Source organism: Saccostrea cucullata, unplaced genomic scaffold (assembly GCF_032062105.1).
Source record: "Saccostrea cucullata isolate Sc308-1 unplaced genomic scaffold, CSIRO_AGI_Scuc_v1 ctg486, whole genome shotgun sequence".
NCBI classification, from domain to species: domain Eukaryota; kingdom Metazoa; phylum Mollusca; class Bivalvia; order Ostreida; family Ostreidae; genus Saccostrea; species Saccostrea cuccullata.
This window is the reverse complement of record NW_026922746.1, coordinates 106,603-127,273: the sequence shown is the minus strand read 5'-3', so window position 1 is coordinate 127,273 and position 20,671 is coordinate 106,603. Positions and strand designations below refer to the sequence as shown.

Below are 20,671 nucleotides of genomic sequence, written 5' to 3'. Positions count from 1 at the left end.
ACACACGAAATAAAATTATTCGCCTTTATTTTTATGGTGCTGAAATCTATGTAAAATCTCTTCACCAAACGTCCATTCGCGAAATATTATTCTCGCAATTTGATGTTGAAAAGCCCATTCGCGATAATAACTACTCGCGAAAAAGAAGGAATCTACAGTACTTCTGATCTTAAAAGAATACAAGATAGTTGAAGATACCAAGACTCTGCTAAATGGTCCTGCTAATTTTCTACTTTTTCAAACATTTTCATATAGTTCTACCTACCTATCAGATCAGAAACCATTTTCAAGTCATCAATTAATCTAGTTTTTTACTGTATTTCTGAATCATATTTATATTGTATGCAGTCCAAACAAAGCAGACTGTTGCTTGGCCTTAAATTCCAGTCAGTGTTATACCAGCTTGGGCATTTACAATAACTATAATAAGACAGAAAACCCCCTAATCTACTCCATCTCAAAATACATAGTATTTCTACTTTACATGTAGTGAACCTGTCATGTTGGCTCAAACCTCAGGCTTAGGTGGCCCGTAGATTGAAAGCGGGGAATAATCACCACTTAACACATAGGGAGAGGGGGAACACAGTGGGTCAGACCACAAATATTGTCTTTACCCCAGATAAGGGTGGCCGCAGTAATCTACCTGTGTACATAAGTATTTGTGACGCTCGGTGATTGATGACTTAATTTCATCATTATGCCACTCACTGCAGTGGCCAGGTGAACTAAGGAGAATGATTCACTCAGACTTTATCAGTAAGGTCAAGGACAGGTGTCCCTCCATAGAGCACATAAAGACCAGAGAAGGCAGAGATTCTGCATAAACTCAGAAAATAAAAAAAAAAATCATAATTTTTAGATAAATGCAGCTATGGATTTTAATGCTGTACCCTTTGCTTATGATGCATATTACTCAAAAAATATGCAACAAATTGACATTTGGGTATCATCCCTCCTGCCCCTAAGTTTACAGTCCCTTATGGCACCAACATGACTTCCAACTCTTGTTCTTGTGTAAATATTTAAGAGATTCAGAAAAGAAAAGGTTTAGACTCTAAGGGCCAATCAATTTTTCCCCCAAAACATTTTTTTGATAAATTTTTGAATTTTGTTTTGGTAATTTTATATTTTCCGATGTGTTGTGCAGAGTATCCTCAATCTCCTCTATTAGAAAGTTCCACACAATATAAGGGGCCCCAGTTTAACAGGTATAACCACCAATATTTGGGAGGATAGAGCATGCACTATTGTTACATATTCCATATATGGCAGGGTTATCCAAAGCATGGAATTGCATTATGCAAATATGTATTAGTTTATGAAATTGAGATGGTCAGAAAGATTTTGTAAAAGTTCATCTTTAATACCATTGGTGTGTTACATATATTGCCACTTCAGTTTATGCTAAATTTACTTTCAAGAATTTCATTTCATTCATGATTTTGTGGACTGTCAATAAAAATTTCCATCGCTGCAGGGAAAAAAACTCAAATTTTATTGGGCATTGGGTCATTTTGCTACAGAAATAAACAAAGTACACAGAAGCTGTGTGTAATCATGTGTGATCTTTAGCCTCCATCTTATCATCCAGGTGTTTTCTTACATCACCACACCTAACTGATAGCACCACTCACAAACCACCACTTGTTAGAGCACATAAAAAATCTATATCAAGGCATTCTTGGGCTGGCTTTACCACTGCAGCTATTTTTTTTCTTCAGATAGTAAGATGAAATAAGTAGTTCTCATAAAAAAGTGGCATGATATGAAACTAAAATGTTTTATCTTTAAGAAAATTTTAAGTTGAAGTTTATAAACATGTTTTGCCTCCAAGTTTAAGTTGATGAATATCTTATATGGTTAGTAAAAATGATATTTGTTAACAGAAAGAAGAACAAAACAATGATATGACTAATATACTTCAATCTCAACACTGTAGATGGGGATCAGGAGTGGGTTGTTCTAGAGTCACTTTTTGTTTGCTATAGTATGTATAATTAATAACTCTGCTAATTCTAAGGAGGGGGGGGGGGTCCAGCCCCCCCCTATTTAAAAAAGTCACTTGCCTTTGAGCAAGTTGTAAATAAAAACAAGAAATATGTTCATTGAACATGAATATTCCATCCAGGGTTCAGTATATAGTAATGCAACATAACATTTGTTCAAATAAATGAGGTTTGGTGACACATTTCTTGAATGGTTTCTCTTAAACTGATCTAAACACTAATTCAAGAAAAGTTAGGTCAAGGTCAAAAGAAAGGTAAAAAATTTTGATGCAGTTTGAATAGCATTCATCAATATGTATATACCCAATATGTATATATCTTGAAATCTTTGAAACTCAGCTAAATGCAAAGAGTGACATAAGAGCAAAAGGATGGAAGATGGACATAACAACATTGATTATATGCCTTGGCCTCTTCCATCATGTACACATAGGGGGTGGGGGGCATGAAAATGCCCACCCCAAATATTCACTAACCCAAGGTATTGGGGTATGGCAGCTCCTACTAACATCCCTAGATGCATGAACAATGTAAGTTTTGTGCAAATGATTTCAACTTATTTTTTCTTATGTTAAATTTGGACAATGTCTTGAATTAATGTTTTCTTGGATGTTTAGTAAGGGACAATCACAAGTAGGAGGCCGGGCTTTGGGGGTTCTTTCCCAAACAGGAGGTTGAGACGGAATACCAGAATAACTGGGGAATTATGTCATAAATGGTAGAGAAATTTCCTGGCCCTTCGGTCGTTGGAACAATTAACCCCTAACATGATTCAGATGTATATTGTACTCAAAAAGAACTACTTGATATGCCAGTCTATGCTCCTATTGTAAGAACAAAGTTTTTGAAATCATGACCTTGACCCTTAAAATCATTACAGTCCTTCTTCTTATCCCAGTAGTAAAACAGTAGTGTGACAAATCAAAGTGATTGAGAAAAGAAATGTAGATACTGAACTCAGTGATTTTTTTTAATATTAGAACATTTATTTATTTATATTAAAGTAGAGACAATTTGACCAAGCAAGTATAACCTTACACCTGTGATATTCAGAAAAACTGTGACGAAGTTTTTTGACAAACGAACAGACAGACAGACTAACCCAACCGTTTAGGTACGCAAAACATAAAACAACACTGATGTACACAGCGCAAGATAGGAGGCGCGCGCGATCATTAGGAGAATTACGGTAAATCGCCATGTGCATTAAATTCCCGCAGTAGTACGAAGTACTAGAGATATATACCGCTTTTTTGAGATATTAGTATTTTACTTAAACAAATCATATCAAACAAAACACGCGGTTCTCTCAAACTGCGATGTCACAGCACGCGACAGAAGTTGACACTAAAGGTCCCAACACAGTATTTTTAATGTCCCAAACACGCACCTGTTAACAACATAACAGTATTGCACCTTTCTCTCACCTTTATCACCGATCATAATGTCATCCTCATTTTGATTCACAAAGACTGTCCATTTCTCAAATCTATGTTGTCTTCGAAGTTCGTTCTAACTTCTTAAAAATGTGTCACTGTTCATATTTTTCCAAAACTTTTGGCTGTTGTGTTTACCACTGTCTTAGAATACCTCCCCTCGGTTTAAAAAAATTAAAAATTGTTTTCGCCGCGTCCGTTGAAAATAATAATAACATGAAAATGAACCAACAAATTTTAATTTTGTTGTTTCTTATCTTCTCATAGTCTAATTTCACTGGTATTTCTTAAATATGGCAAAAAATTCAAATTCTTTATACCTAAGTTGAATAATGACGAGGGAGTTAATCCTGAGCACAGCATTGCCAAAATAGAGCCTCTGGGTCAACGACACGCTTTTCACACTGGTTAAACATGCAGTGAATGGCTATACACACGGGCCGTTTAGAAAATACAATCTGCCGTAGTTAGTGAAGTTTGTAGATAATTTTGCTTTTTGGACCACTGATCAACAAATGTTGATCTAGAATCCAGATGACGATGGTGCTTTTAAAAGTTGTCAAGTTTTGGAATTTACTCTTGATCATAATTTTAGCGACAGTGTGTGCTTGTTTGAAAAGTGACTTGAGCAGCGACCAATACGGCACACGTTTACCAGGACACCTGGGACAGATACCTGTTGCTTCAAATGAGGACGACCAAGGAAATATTGAAGATGACCAACGAAAAAGGCTTAAAAGTCTTGGAGAAACCCTTCTAGTGCCCCATTACGACAGACTAGTTAATCTTGATTTAATTTTTAATTCCCAGGTAAGTACAAATATTGTTAAAGACCTATATATGTGTGTATAGGTAGTCCATCATTTAAAAAAAGTGATTTTGAATATCAAAAGCAGTGCAAAACCACCATCGGAGGGGTGACATAAATATTGATACATCCGATTGTTAACCTTTAAATATTGTGAACTTTGCCTGAAAACAGCCAGGTACTCTAACAGATAGTGCTGTTCATTGTGCACAGACAAACATTAGCATTTCTCAGCATAAGGACCTTGATAGATTAGCAATGTGAAATCATCAGTGTAGCTGCTAAGCAGAGTTACAGAATTAAGTTCAAAATGCACACAGAATGTAGCTACCATCATGATCAATAACAGTACGTAATAATCCCCCCCCCCCCAAACTATCATCCCCCCTATCATTCCCTTTTTTATAAATGTCTAAAGCAAAACACTTTGTGATTTTCATGAAGATTGCCTATATTGCAATAAAACCAATGTAACCCAGTCTAAATTATTTTAATCAAGAAGCTATATTGTTAAGTCATCAGAGTTCAGTTGATGGGGACAAAATCTATCAGAAACCTGCATGAGTAGCATGGAAGAGGCAACAAGCAATATGGTTGTGAAAGAATAACCCTTTCAGCTTTGAGAAAATAAAAGGTTACGCAAGTAAGTTAAGGCTACGTATGGAGGTTTCTATGCAAAATAATTAATTAAGACTCATAATTGCTATACATACCGCAAAGAAAATGTTAAGACTTGTTTTCTAATACATTCTTGGTACCCACGATATTTGATTGCCAGTACATATTATGACGTCGTATTATGACGTCATCAACCTTTACTACACAAGTATATAAGAAACATCAACAAAATCGCTTCGGCGCAAGGGCAGCTACCATACTTTGTTTTACAGAAACAAGGAATAATTTAGATATTGCTGTCGACTGCAATTGTTTAACTTTGTAGGTGTGTGTTTAGTAAAATTTTTATCGAATTTGTGCAGCAATTGCATTAATATTTGGAATATTCTCCTTAATATTACACTTTATTTATTTTAAATTAAATAGGATATATGCCCTTGCGCCGACGGTGTTTTGTTGATGTGTTTAAATACATTGAATGGAAAAGAACACTATGTTGTTATTTTGAGTACTAAGTATGTATAAGAAAATCAATTTGAACTTTCTTCAAAAATTTTAATGCATTTTTATTAGCTCATTTGCATAGAAAAACCCATATTTAGCCTTAACTCACTTGCGTAAAACTCTAGTGGTAGCTAAAAATGCATGTCCCTACATTGGCAACATTTAGTAATTTAGACATGAACTGAACTTTGTAGGTGTGTGGAGATTGTCAAATGCACTTGCTGTGCACATCGTGTCACTATGTTGTTATTTGTTCTACTTTTTCAAATTTGCTGGGAATTATACATAAAATTTCCATTTTTTCACTTATTACAAAGTAACTAAGTTTTTAGAAACCCATCCCTCATACAACATTCTGGCAATATTAAACATGTTAAACATAGAAAAAAATCAAATATTTAAAGAAATAGGAGGGGAAAAAATGACAATTTCTTTGTAAAACTTGAAGGTAAACCGCTGACTCTGATTATTAAGCTCTACATTTAGAAATTAATGTACCTGTACACTTACAAAATAAATTGGTTGTGGTAAGCAGTAAGGTAGCAACGTAAGAAAGGGCTATTTTGACTGTGCAATGTAGACTTAGTCAGTGAAAATTCTTGACATTTCGATAGGGCTGCACGTGTAATGATAAGGTTGTCATTCTGGTTAATGTCTTGGAGCTTGCTGCAAATTGGCCAATATTTTTTTGTATGTGTGTAAAGTTTCACTTTCCCACGATTATTAATTATAGGCACGCAAAATCTGAAATTCAAGGAGCTCCTGAGTCTGTTTTTAATAAAAAAAAGAAGTGGCAAGCTGTGAAAAAGGAATGAATAAATAAATAAAAACATTCACTATAAAAAAAAGAAAAGTTTGAATTTCTTTTCATGAAAAAGATACTGTGAAAAAGAATAACGAGAGACTTGTTCACTTTAAAAAAGAACTGCCCATTTCTACTTAATAGAGAAAAATCAAGTTCATCCTCACATTTTGTAGCCCGGGCTCATGAAACAATGTGATGCCATTGAGGAGTAAGTTAACTCAGTTAGGACTCCGACATGTTAAGGATGAAATGATCTATAGAAGGTCAAGGTCACAGGACCTGAAATATGTCTGTGTGTCTGTCTATCTTTGATTCCTTCCCATGCAGCAGAGATCAGCATGATTAGTAATGTAAACTAAAGCAGTGTAGAAGCATTTACTTTATAGTTCATGTAAAAAGGTTGTCTGAGAACTGTCATCAAGGTCATTTGGGGAAAATGTCAAGGTTACAGGATGGAATGAATGTCTAATGCCAGGCTACAGCTTTTATTAATCAAGAAATTTAGGTGGTGTAAATACACTAATTGTTTGATTTTTTCAGGACTGACTTAGGAAAGTTAACACACCCATAGGTCCAAAATGTAGGGTGTGAAAAATTTGGCCCACTGAGAGTGCTAAGGGATAGAGTTTTGGTCCTACTTGCCTTCTATTTCTACACATACTATGTGTACACCATAATGGTCATTTTATTCTTCTTTTGCTTCTTTTAAAAGGATTATTTCAAGATGAATACCCCCCTTTGATATGTTTGATAAATTTCCAGCTTGCATTTATCACCATTTTAAGGTAAGAAGTTAACTCATGATGACATAGCATCATTTTGATTTTTTAAATGAAGTGGAGTGTTCTCTTTGATTTCACATAGAGAAGAGAAAGTGTTTAAATCTATAGTCAGAGGTCTATCTCAGTCTTCTCAGATGTATAAAGTTAGTAGACGAAATATAATTTAAAAAAAAACAAACTTTTTTTTGCTTATCATTAAAGAGTATACTTATTGATTATCCCTTATTTGTTTTGTTTGTTTAACATATCCCTTTTGAGAACTTTTCATCCACATTGAGATGCCACCACTTGCTGGCAGGTGGAAGACGGCAAATTTAGTCTTGTACTCGGCACTTAAAGTCTTTAAGCAGTGAGGGATCTTTTTCGTGCCAGTAACTATGTTGACAAAGAACCTCTGAGTCAGTTTACATCATTTCATCTGAAAGACCAATCTCCACGTCCTTCTGTGGGATTTGAACCAGCGATATAAGGGTCAACTCCTTACTCCACAACTAGAATAAATTCTCTACCAACTGCTTGTAATTCCCTTATTTCAAGGGAGATTTCATCATCAGTTGCTTGATTTTTTATTGAACATCAACGGCAGCATTACGATGTTTACTAATCATGCTTAGTCCTCTTTGTACTGTAAATACTTTAGATTTTTAGATAACCTTAAATTTACAAAACTGAAATTTAATATTATTTCTTATATTGGTCACTAACTATTGGTGATTAGCCATTATGACTACAATGTCACATGTATAGTCTTTACCACATACATGTACATTGATTGAATCTAAACCTCAGTATTATACTTTCGTGTAAATTAGTTGAATCTGATTGGTCGAGAAACACTTGTTATAAAACACTATTACCTGCTGAATAATGAAGCCACGCCCTCCAGCCTAGCAACAGTCAACATTGCTTGACGATGGGTGATATTAAAAAAAAATAGGGACTGCGCAGAATTTATGCGCCCACGGTTCATATGTGTTTGTATAAAACATTCAGTATAATATAATAAATATTGCATGTAGTTGAGTGTACACTCAACTACATGCAATATTTATATAATATAACCTGTGTTCCATTGTTCCATATAACCTTCATCATTTAATACAATCCTATTGTAGAAAGTACCTGTTTATGAGTACTGGGTATATTTTGACCTGCTATGTAGTTGAATCATTCATATCAGTAACACACTGGCTCCTTAAAGTAGGAAAATATTTTAACAGAAAACACCTAAATGGGTATATCAAAGATTAGGCTTGATTTTCAGTAAAGTTTTTTAGTACCAGTATATAAATTGAACATCTTTTGTGTGCACTAGGTCTCTACTCCTATTCAATACAGAGTAATTGAACTGTAGTTTTTCTGTTGAATATATAGCTGTGGTTTTTCTGTTCAATATACTATATAGCTGTGATTTAAGACATGGCAGAGAGACAGTGGTGAACATCTTCTATCCACATATAATATTTCAGTGTCTATATACCCAGTGAAGCACATAGATCATGCTAACATGGTTTTAAATGCACCTATTGAATTGGAATTACGGAGAGAGAAAATAAAAAAAGATCGGAACGCTTCCTCTTGTCTAGCTGATCTGAATAACACGCAAAGCAGATGCTTTTGATGGGAAACTCAGTGGTCCTGTCTATTTTAACCAAGGGTGACAGACATAACTAGCATGATAAACAAAAATAAGTACACGGTTTTCTCAGTTCCAAACCCCACTTTTCATCATACAATCTTAAATATAGTGAAATTTTTCTTATGTACAGTGTACAGCTTTAAAGATTTTGGCAAAATTTGCGGTCTCCTTGGCCTCTAAAGATACATGTAACTTTATTTTTTAAATTTAAATCCATAAACTTTACCAATGAAGAAAAATGATGACTTTTACAAAGACATTTGTTTTATTTTAGTGTGCAGTTTTGGGACTTAATAAAACTTGTAAAAACTAAGTTTAATTTAAGAAATGTTTTAAATCTGAAACCCAAATCAATTTGTGGACTTGACCAGCCACTGTGTTTCTTATTAGGGGATGATTGGTAATTGGTACATATGGCTTGCCCTTATCTAGCATTGGATGTGTGTTGTGTAAGACGGAACCTCATTTTATCATCAGAAGCTTTGAGCAAGTTAAATGTTGGTAAAAATTGTGAAAGTTGAGAGGGATGGAAGACATGTTAATTTATTGACTACTCTCCTAGTGACACGAGACTGAAATTGGACGCATTTAGTCATAAAAAAAATGATAAGATAGGTCTCCTTTTAAATTTTATTTTGAAAGGTCACATCTGTCAACTAGGATTTGAAATACACTTGATTTTTTTTGGTCTACGACTCTATAAACAGCCCAAACAACAGTCAATGACTTGGCGTTGTGTTTTGTTGTTTTTGTGGTCTAAAGATTTTTATTTTATCAAACTTTTGTTGACGATTCTTACACATCCTGCTAGGCCTCTCGGCACTCCAGTGAAAGAGCAATGGTGACACTTGAAATTTTGTATTTTAATTTATGCACATACTATCAAGTTTTAATCTCTATCTCAGGTGTGTCCACACTATTTTTTTTGGATTTCAAAACTTTTACGACAAGACCGGCTCTAAATGATTCAGATATTTCTTTCTCTGTGGGTATTTAGATATATATCCGTATGACACATGCACATGAATTAAATGTGCAAAATCTTAAATGTTTGCTTTCTGATAAGTGTATGTACATAATTTATCAGTTTTGTTGAGTAACTCTGCCCCACGACTAATGAATTCAGTATAAAACTTGAATGAATTGAGCTGTCTTAAAAACCATTCATTTTTTGAATGCGTAATTAAGTAGGTATGCAGTGCTGGCTTATAAATTACTGTTCAAGTTACCAACGTGAATGCTATGTTATATACAAAGGACTAGATATAAAAGATAGTCATGTTAAGGGAACTTAAAATGATTTAATTTTGTTAATTGTATGTGCCCTCTGATTCTTTTCCCATTATGAGCTGTATCTGTAAAACTTGAGGCAGTTAAATTTTTTTTTTATACAGTCTTCAGTTGACATTTTAATACACTAAATAAAGTAAATGATACATTTGTATTAGTAAGTTTACCAGTATATGGCAAGATACCTAATCATATACATGTATACCCCTGTACTTTGAGCTGAGATTCATTTATTGGTACGAACATGAGTGAGAGAGAGAGAGGAAAAAAAAAGAGGGTTTCAAATTCAAATTGAAGGGGTAAATTCAGTACAGATAGTCAAAGCATGCAGTAATATGTAGCTGTTATGTGAAAAGTCAGACTGTGAACCCAGGGGTCATAGACAATCTTCTCATTATGTGGTTAGGGGCATTATTAATATCACTAGATCCTATCATTCCGTATAAAACACTTTATCCCCATAAAGGTAAAAGACCATAAAATAGCTACGTCTGTAGGCTTCTTGTTGGTTTATGTGGATGGGGGAACACAGTTATGGCATCAAATGTTTCTATTAGGTCACACCAAAGGGTAAAAAATTACACCACCAACAGAAAATGTCTGGCTATAGAAACAGGACAGACTATCTGCGTGCATCTCCTGCACGAGTTTTATTTCTTATCTGGGTGGTATATCACTGAAGTTAAAAAAAGGTAGAGGGACAATCAAGAGTATTCATTGCATCCTGCAGATTGCAAACTAACCTCTTTTTTTATATGAACACGATGAAATAAATTGACATTTTATCATGTTTTTAATTTTTTGGGGGGTAAACTTTAAGTTATAATTCCCTTTGAGTCAAGCTAATAGAATTTTGATGATGAAGAATTTTAAAAAAAAGAATATCATAGCAATATAAAATTTTCAAGAAAGTATTGTGGAAACAATTGTAACAGAAAGATATTTTATGAATTACCTAGTTAATATAGACTCATATATGTATTGAAAATTTTAGTTTAAAGTTTAAAATCTGTGTAAAGTGTAAATTTAAAGGTATATCAGTAAAGTATATAGAATTTCCTCTCTGTGGTGAAGAAATTACTTTGGTAATGGAGTAGATCAAATTATCAAAACCTGATCTACGACTTATTGTGCTAGCTACAATTATTTTAATGACTTTGATATTTAAAAACTGAAAAAAATACAATTATTCCCAATTTGATGCCAGTGATGCTGAAAGTTATAATGGTGAACAACAAAGGCTAAATCTTTTATTCAGATTAATAATTGGTTAAATGGATATATACCATATCGGCTTCTGGGTTTTGACATGGGTGATACATGTACACATAAATAAAAGTAAAGAGCTCGAAAATAAACCTAGTCTTGTGTGCACTTGAGCATAATTTAGATTCAATATTTAAGAAATGGAAAAACAACAAAATTTAAATCTATTTATTAATTTAGTGGTAATACGATGTGTGAATATGTTTTATGATTTATATTTATAATACTTTGTAAGAGAATTAACATAATCTTATGAATGAAAAGCAAAGAAAGTTAAATCCTGACAGGGCAACAGTGAGATTAATCCAAGCTTTCATTAATCAGGGTTTGTTCACACAACAATTTTATACACAGGATTTCTGCACTTTGTTGATTTATGTGAAGCATTTAATACAAACCAACATTTAACAAAAGTTAATCCATTTATATTGTGTTTTCAATTTATCAGGCAATATTTATTGTAAAACTTTAATAAATATATATTCTAGCTTTTCCAATCTGCTAAAAAGAATATAAATTAATAATGATCCTTTGTAAGTACTTGCTATGGTATATAAACAATCAGGCATTTTTAAAAAATTAAATATAACTTTTTGAGCACTGTGCAATGTAAATATATAGACCCTTAGAAGCATCCATGGTAGTTGCTAAAAAATCAAATTGTAATAAATTTTATGAGACTTGCCTTTTAACATGTGTTTAACAATTTTGTAAAAGTGGTGTCTTAAATTAATTTTAAAGATACACAATTGAAATAACATGTAGGTATTTTTCAACTTTTTAAAAAAAATTATTTTACTAAAGACCCATCTGGTCTGGTGTCATCTGATATTATGCAAATTGTAAAGAAAAAAGCTATTTAGCACATACATTTGTATTCAAATTTCTTCATTCATATGATAAGGGTTTTTTTCTTTGAAATTACATGTACCCGGTACTTACTTATTTCGTACTTACCATAGACAATCTGAATGTGCATTAATTTTTAGGGATTCCAATATCAAGAATGGATGTGTGGTTGTGACATATCTTATCATACTGAGAGTAATCTAACACTGTTGGTGACTTATTCACCATATATGTATGTACAATTGTACATCTATATGTACAGGGACATACTGATTTCTTTTTTCAAAGGGAGTCCAAGGAGGGGGAGGGGTAATTATAAAAAGCCAAAAAAAAAAGAGACTTGCAAAAAAGCTAGTATAAAAGTTGGGGGGGGGGCATTGTCACAAGCAGTTACTAAGGTTTTGTGTCCATCCTATTTTTCACTGTATATTGCCAGTCTAAATAGGAGATATGGTTTTATTGACAACTAATACACTGTATTAAAATATTTTGATCATGAGATGTACATACTCTTTAAAAATACCTAGGAATATAAAGGCCTGTAAGAAAAACAACAGTCAGATGCTGGAGTTGGAATTAGAAGTTGTGTTATCGAACTTATCTTAATTTGTTTTATTGGATGTTACATGTTCAGAATCTGTAAGCAAATTGTTTTAGATCAGAAATAGCTGTAGAACTTATACATTCTGGCTAATAGAATACTACAGATCGACCCAAGCAGTGATTGCTGTTGGCTGAATTGGTAATACATGATGTTATTATCGATAAGCTTTTTGCTTCTCATTCTGTAGATCTGTGCTTCTTTTTGGCAAAGGAAGATTCATAATGTATCAGTGTTCAATTTCAAGAGACTTTTTCTGGTCTATCTTGGATTCATTCATTGCAATCATAAAACAAGTAAAGTGCAATGGTATCCAACTTACAGAGACACAGTTTTTATTTAAAAATCATATAACAGTACCAATACCTGAATGCATTAAAAATCAATTGAAATTTGGCTCCTGGTTTTTTATCAAGTCAGGATTTTATAAAAGAAGCTCTCTATGAGATAATTATTGCTGTTTTTGTGTCCTCTACACCTGTAGTATCAGAAATGAATTTGTATCATGCGCGTCCTTACACTATTTCATACAGGATGTCATTTTGTAGAACAGTTAGATGGCATCCATTATGTTCATAAAAAGACAACTTGACAGATAGAAATCTGACAGAACATTTGTAAGATTTTGAAGACTGTCTGCCAAGTTTACATAAAAGTTTTCTATTCATGACAGCAGCTAGAAAAAGTTCCCAGTCAGCATGGATCTCTCATTACTTTTAAACAATTAACAGTCATTTTAAGAAAATCAAAATCCTGTCTAAAACCTTTTCAATATTATTGTATAAGACTTATGTCAGAGTTTAATGAAAACATGTGTAGTCAAAAGGATAAAAACTTTTCTCTCCCATATGAGTATAATGGTGAGGTGCATTCTTCAATTGGCTGTACGCAAAAAGAGACTCAATCTGTTAAAGATTGAATTTTAATTTCATTTAGGGGTCTGGAAGGAGTCCATTATCAAAATGGGTACCCTCTATATCGGCTATTATGACACAGTCCATGTTTTCGCTATGGGTAACCCGAAATATCGACCAGATCAAAATGTCAAATAGGAGAAGCACAATGGCACTACATAATAAAGATTCAATGAAATTAAGTCTCATAAAATTTTATTCAATGGTTTAGGAGGAGTTGTGGATAAGAAATGGGTACCACCAGTATTATAGAAAGAATTGCTGTGTCCTAGTTTGCTATGGAAAACATCAAATATGTATCCCGCCCTTGCCACCCCTGGCTTGCCACCCCTTAGCAAGCTGTTGATAAATAAGCCCTTTACTTGATTCATGTTTCATAGTTCTGACTGGGACCATTTTTATTTTTGCCAAAGGTTTTTCTCATAATTTTGGGACTTCAAGGAAAAACAGGATGATCAAGTTGAAAATTGTCTTGTCATTATTATTCATATAGCACCCCAATGGTTATAAGGATCTAGTATAGTCTATATTATTACTAGATCTGATCTATTCTTTAATATGAATGGTAAAAATACCATCTGTTGAAGAAATAATTATCATAAAAGTACAATGTGTCTGTATAAACAGCAGCACAAATTCTTTGAAGTGTTTGTAGAGGACTAGGATATCTATTTTATTTCTGATTTACATTTAAAGCCTTTTGCTCAAGATGTAAGTAATTGTGATAATCTTGCCCAGAAGCTATTAGAATAAAAATGTTAGATTTAGTAACTGGCCCATCTAGAGTACATTTTATACATCTACTGGTAATGTTTACAGATTTGTCTGAGCTAAATATCATTCTATGGAATTAATTAGAGATATGATACTGTAAATGTATCATATTTAGCATGTACGATATTTGGTGGAGATTCAATTTTCAACAAGTTAGCATAGATTTGATTTAGCACTGTCTGAATTTGCTAGATATGAAAGTTAATGTACAAGACATTTAGCAAAATTGAAAAATATAAAATAAAAGTTCTTTTTAAAAAAATTCGAATTAGCAATTTATTTATTATGGCCTTAGCGATGTTCTTGAATTAGCGGACTCTGCTTTCCACCAAAATCACTAAATAGAATACACCACTAAATGTAATACGTTTACAGTAATCTCTGAAGCTTAACCCTGATCATTTCATTTTGATGATGTCAAATCTACCCTATTTTTATTTTGTTTTTATACATATTCTTTTTGCATTTGTGCTGTGATCCCTTCAAAACTAGAGCATTTTTTCTGGGGGGAGGGGGGGGGTCACAGTGTTTGGTGGACAGGGGATGGGAAGGATTTCCTCTAAACTCATTCAACTGACTCAATAAGGAAAAACAAAACCAGCTAGATTGAAAAATTGTTTGATTGTCATGCATGCATCATCAAAGGAAGCTGTATTAATAATTACACATTATATTAATTCATGGACATGTAGATAATAGATCTACATGGTATACATGCATGGTAGATAAGTTAATGTGTCCATAATAAAGTGTGCCAAGTGTTGTCTATTATACCAGTAATGACAGACTTGATTAAAGACCCTTAAAGACGAGTTACAACACTGTTGTCAGGGGCAGGAACAGCTTTGGTGTCTCCTCTTAATGGGGGTTTCTTTACTCTCCTGTCACTATTTTTGTTTATTTATAGAATGTCACAGGTAGATTGAGGTCAAGTAAACATCTTTTGCTTTGCGTTTATTTGTCCTGGATATGGGACATTTCTGTATTCAATGTAATAGAGTGTACTTTTTTAAAGAAAAAAAAATCTTTGTTCAAAGATGAAATAATTACCTAGGTTGTGACAGAAAACACAATTGGAGACCCCTCAATCCCTTTTTCAGTTCAGATGTATTACCGGTAATTGCAAGAAATTTGCCTTTCAGAAATTTACAGTACTGAATCTACTATAAATAATGTGTACAAAAACTTACTGGTGTTTGATCTCAACTACAAGAGGTCAATTCACAAACCTTTGATGTTCTTCATTTGAATGCATTGTAGCACAAACTACCCTCTATCACCCCTCCCTCAAAAATTCCACCCCATCCCACCCCAGTGCCACACTTTTATCTATGGAAATAATGCCTATGCTTTTACTAACTGTTAATTTTTGCAATACAGTTTTAACATTCAGTCCTGATTGATTTTGTAGGTTTCCATTATTTTGGAGGATGGGGAACCAGGTGACCCTCTCTCTTTTTCTGTGGAGTCAGAAGAGAACCAGTTTAAGTTACCACAGACTGGTTCACTGTCACTGTATCACACCAGTAGCTTCCACGGCAGGGATACCCTTAATGTTACTGTACATCTGGTAAGTTTGATACCCTTAATGTTGCTGTACATCTGGTAGGTTTGATACCCTTAATGTTCCTATACATCTGGTAGGTTTGATATACTGAAGGTTACTGTCCATCTGGTAGGTTTGATATGCTGAAGGTTACTGTCCATCTGGTAGGTTTGATATACTGAAGGTTACTGTCCATCTGGTAGGTTTGATATGCTGAACGTTACTTATAATACATTTGGTAGGTTTGATACACTGAAGGTTACTGTACATCTGGTAGGTTTGATACACTGAAGGTTACTGTACATCTGGTAGGTTTGATACACTGAAGGTTACTGTACATCTGGTAGGTTTGATACACTGAATCTGGTAGGTTTGATACACTGAAAGTTACTGTACATCTGGTAGGTTTGATACGCTGAATGTTTCTGTACATCTGGTAGGTTTGATACGCTGAATGTTTCTGTACATCTGGTAGGTTTGATACGCTGAACATCACTGTACATCTGGTAGGTTTGATATACTGAATGTTACTTATAATACATCTGGTAGGCTTGATACACTGAATGTTACTGTACATCTGGTACGTTTAATACATTGACTGTTACTGTAGGTTTGATACAGCAACAGAGAGTAAGGGTTATTAAGTTGATGATAGCAAAGAAGACCTGGTGTGTGAATTTACAATCTTCTGTCATCTTTGCATCTTACATTAGATCCTTCAAATACAACCATCAGTGACCTCTGCCTTGATGTTAATGGCTATAGAGGATAAACTGAAATCTGTCACACATCTCAAATTAACACATTAGGTTTAGATGTTTTAAATACTACTATTGTAAGTGACCATGTCCTTGACCCTTGACCTTCAAATTTGTCATTTAAGCAAGAAAATGGCTTTTTGGAGATCACCAAATATTTGCAACACCATATTTTTGCAAGATAGAGAAAAAGAATGCCAAGAAATCAATTAAATTGTAGAGTACATTTATAAAAAGGGAAAGGAGGTGGATGGGTAGTTGGCTTAGTAATTTATAGTATGTAGATGTTTTGAGCTCTAGTGAATTCATATGGAAAACTTTGAATGAATTTCTGATGTGTGGCAATGTGGCATGCATTATAAATGACCATTTGTAGGAAATTCATTCTAAAAACCTCATTTCGGTTTACAACTTTTGAATAATTCATTTATTATGGCTAAAAGGTCATTGGTGTCTAAATAAAGTTGATAATTTCCTGAAAAATTGTATTAGTTTAGTACTACACACCTTGAGAGAAATATCATAATTTACATAAATTTCTCATAAGCACTATTTCAGGAGAAACTGGTGAATGAAAACAAGGAGTGCTGGCTCAGAAGGGTTCTGTTTTTTACCAAAAACAGCTTATGACACATAAATGGTCACATTTGAATAACAGGACCTTAATGGTGACGCAGATAGTGCACTTTCCTTTGTCTTTTTGCAGTATGAAATAAATATGAAATTGTAGTCTTGCCTTAAGATTGCCTAGCTTAAGTACAGTATCTTTTCCCTAAATGAACATTTGATAACTAAAGAAAGTGCCATTTGATTCTTGTACTGAATAAAAAAATGAATAATCTAAGACATGATACAGATCACCAAAAATTCCTGACACCTTATTTTCATGAGATGGGTATTTGGTATTTATAAGCCAGACACAATTTTCATGAATTCTGTTTATTGTAGTTTATCGGTATATATTTACTGATAAAAATAAACTTAAGAATAAAACATTTATTTTTGAGATACAGTCTTGCATAAATAAACAAAAAAAGTTGTCATAAATAATAATTAAGTAATTTACAGTAGTCAGACATCAATAATTTGCCAGTGTTTTGATTAATTGTTGGATAATGTATATATGCAAGAGTGTAGTTTTAAAAATTAACTTTCAGTTTAAATGTTGCATATGAAATCAGCAACATTTATTTTTTAGTCTGACCCCCAGCCCTGGGGTTCCGTGATGGTGTGGTGGTCCCTGTGTGTGGCTGTCCTGGTAGCCACCACCATCAGTCTGTACCAGGTGGTGCTGCAGTCCTGTACAGAAACCACAGACGATAAAGGTTTGTACTGTATAGCCAGCATTCTGAAATTTATTATTCCCCAGCATACTCAATATTCACTCAGTGACCTCAATAAATAGGTAATTGACAACTGATTCTTAATTATAAGGTCTGTAATAGGGCACTGGAAAGAGGAAGTTGTAATCTCCTGTAACTTTTATCATGTTTATGACTTTCAAAAAAGTTTTACCTATCCAATCCATTTAATAAGTGGGCATTATGTCATAAATATACATGTACCCTTATCAAATTCTAGGAAATGCAAATAGACTGGGAATGTCTGAGAGATATTTATTTATAATAAATTATGATCAGAGTGGTTTATAGAGATGTTATAATACATAGTTAAATTCTCTGAACCAAGTAAACACACAGAATATAAAATTCAGTCGGAGAGCAGAGCTCTTTTAGGTCAGAACAATTTAAGGATTGTGTTTTTTTGATTAGAGGGATGGGTGAACAGTAAATAAGCTGTGACAAGATAACTTCAACTCTGACACAAAAAATTCCTTTAGTGCACACGCAGTGCAGAAAGATTTTGTGGTCAAAGGGAGATAACTTCTAACACAGTAGTGGAATTTTATGTAATTTTGGTTACTTTATTACGTGACTCACAGATTTTAAGGCATGATAAAGTTTAGGTCATAAAATACTGAAAACTGAAAAGCAGGTGGAAAATGGAAATTTGAAATACAGGATCCTAGTTTTTTTGACTAGAGTGCATATTTGTACCTAGTATCTCATATACTCAGATATAGACTGCAGATGTTCAATAAAACAAAACAATTCCATGCAATCATTTACACATCTGGAAGACCATCTTCTGACAAGCAAATTATGTAACAATTCTTTAAGTTAAGTTTTTATAGAATGTTTTTATGTTCTGTTTGGGGAATTCCCAATAAAATGAAATTTGTCTGTTCAGGCTATTTGATAAAAAGAGGATACAAATTATCATAACATAAAGTGACAGTATATTAATATCCAAAGTCTGGTTCTGTTTTATTCCATTTAAGGGACGGTTATTGATTCCTGGTAAACTTTGCTGTCTTTGATTTACTGTCTGACACAGACCGGTTCCTGACAATTTCTGACTCTTCTTCCTTGTGTAACTTCAGGAAGTGGCATATAAATATAAAGCAGGTGACCCCACATTCACCTGACCTTAAGTGATGCAAAGACTGTTTTCAAAATGCCAGAAATAAGTTTAAAAAATCTCAGTGAAAGGAAAGCTATCCTTCTTTAAAAAATTTTGGTGTTCATAAGATTAGATATATTAGGTATAAGTATTGTATGCCTATCATTCAGTCTGTTTGTTTCTTGATCTATTAAGCTAAAGTCATGACCATTGTACAAGAAAGTAACCATGTAAAGTAAGGTCATACCATATGAGCAGAATTTTTAGTGAGGATTTAATTTTGGCACTATAAGCAAGGGTGTTGAGATTTCTAAGAAATAATTGGATTTTAGCTGTAAAAGCTTACTTAGTGAGCATTTTAAATTCACTTAAATTACATCTCTCAAATTTATGCACAGGTCAAAAGTTAAAAAAGTGATTACCCACTGTAGAAAGTATAAAAGGACCCAATATTGTCATATTTGATTGAATCTAGACCAATGACAAAAAAATTTGAGAAATTTAACCTCTTTCTGTATCACATTTGGTAGATGTCTTTAATTTTAAAGATTATTGAAGTTTGTATGTTTCAAGGGATCTTACCCAATGCCCCTGTGCAATAAAAAAGAAAAAGCCTGGAATGAGATTTTATTCCTTGAATTTTTTTGACATTGGAATGCCAGTGTGTGTGTTCCAATATTGCAGGATTTTAAAATGTTACATATGGCATTTACCTGTATTAAAACAACAATATGCACCAGTCAAGGTTTTAATGACAGTACATTACATTATCTGATTAAAAAAAAAAGTCAGGTTATAACAATGACTTTATCATGAAATATTTTTGTTTTCATTAGAAGAGTATTCTTGTTTATTGAACTTTATTAGAATTTTATGAACATTTTATGGATTTTCTCTCTGTAACATATCTTGATCGACTTAGGGTATACATTTTATTTCTGGATCCCGCATGTTATGCATTTTGCTTACCATGTTTTTGTTTACAGAGACTGCATGTCAAGTTGAAAAAAGTAATCTTTCTCTGTCTCTTAGCCACCTAAACATATTTGTTGTGTTAAAATCTTTCAAGAGGTTTAATCAAAGCAAAAGAGAGTTTTTGAGTGCATCAAATCTGATTAAGTCTTAAGGAGTTATCCCCCTTTTCACACAATTTTTTCTTCTTTGTAATTCAAGCAGCAGTGATCTATTGTTAAAGCACTGTAATTAATACCCTAAGATTTCCCTTATTATTTCTTCCCTAAGGCTATTTATCATAAATTTCCTAAATAAGAAAAGAATGTATGACACCATCTATTCTCTGTGAAAGACCACCTGTTTAAATTCAAGGAGGATAGATTTCGGACAATCTGTCTTGGTCAGTTTGCTTGGCCAGCGGTTGAACTCATTCCACAGTCAGAAGTGTGTCTTAATACTCGCCTATATTCGTTTCTCTTCTGTAATAACTGAATTGATATCTCCTTAGTGAATGGAAGTGTTAATTGGAAACTATTTCCTTGCAATCCAATAAATTTCTGATATTAGTTGTAGAGGAACTGTCAGCATACATTAGCACCCTTCTCAAATCCTACAGACAACTCGGACTAAATTGTGATTTTTTTTTTTTTTTTGA

General features: G+C 33.4%; 2 protein-coding genes across 3 annotated transcripts in view; one reads left to right on the top strand and one right to left on the bottom strand.

Moving 5' to 3' along the window:
• Positions 1 to 20,671, bottom strand: part of LOC134262321 (uncharacterized) — a 60,523-nt gene that overhangs the window by 31,601 nt on the left and 8,251 nt on the right. Inside the window, exon 1 of one of the 2 annotated variants that reach the window (XM_062744700.1) lies at positions 3,437 to 3,783. The exons of the other annotated variant lie outside the window; for it this stretch is intronic. The gene's annotated coding sequence lies outside the window, so the exon portion shown is untranslated. Of the gene's footprint in view, positions 1 to 3,436; positions 3,784 to 20,671 lie in introns of those variants that run through there. 2 annotated transcript variants of the gene reach the window in all.
• The window catches only part of LOC134262322 (uncharacterized), a 49,614-nt gene continuing 32,771 nt past the window's right edge, over positions 3,829 to 20,671 (top strand). Inside the window, exons 1-3 of the mRNA XM_062744702.1 lie at positions 3,829 to 4,255; positions 15,707 to 15,865; positions 17,798 to 17,924. Coding sequence (XP_062600686.1) covers positions 3,980 to 4,255; positions 15,707 to 15,865; positions 17,798 to 17,924 — 562 coding nt within the window. The 5' untranslated portion in view covers positions 3,829 to 3,979. The remainder of the gene's footprint in view (positions 4,256 to 15,706; positions 15,866 to 17,797; positions 17,925 to 20,671) is intronic.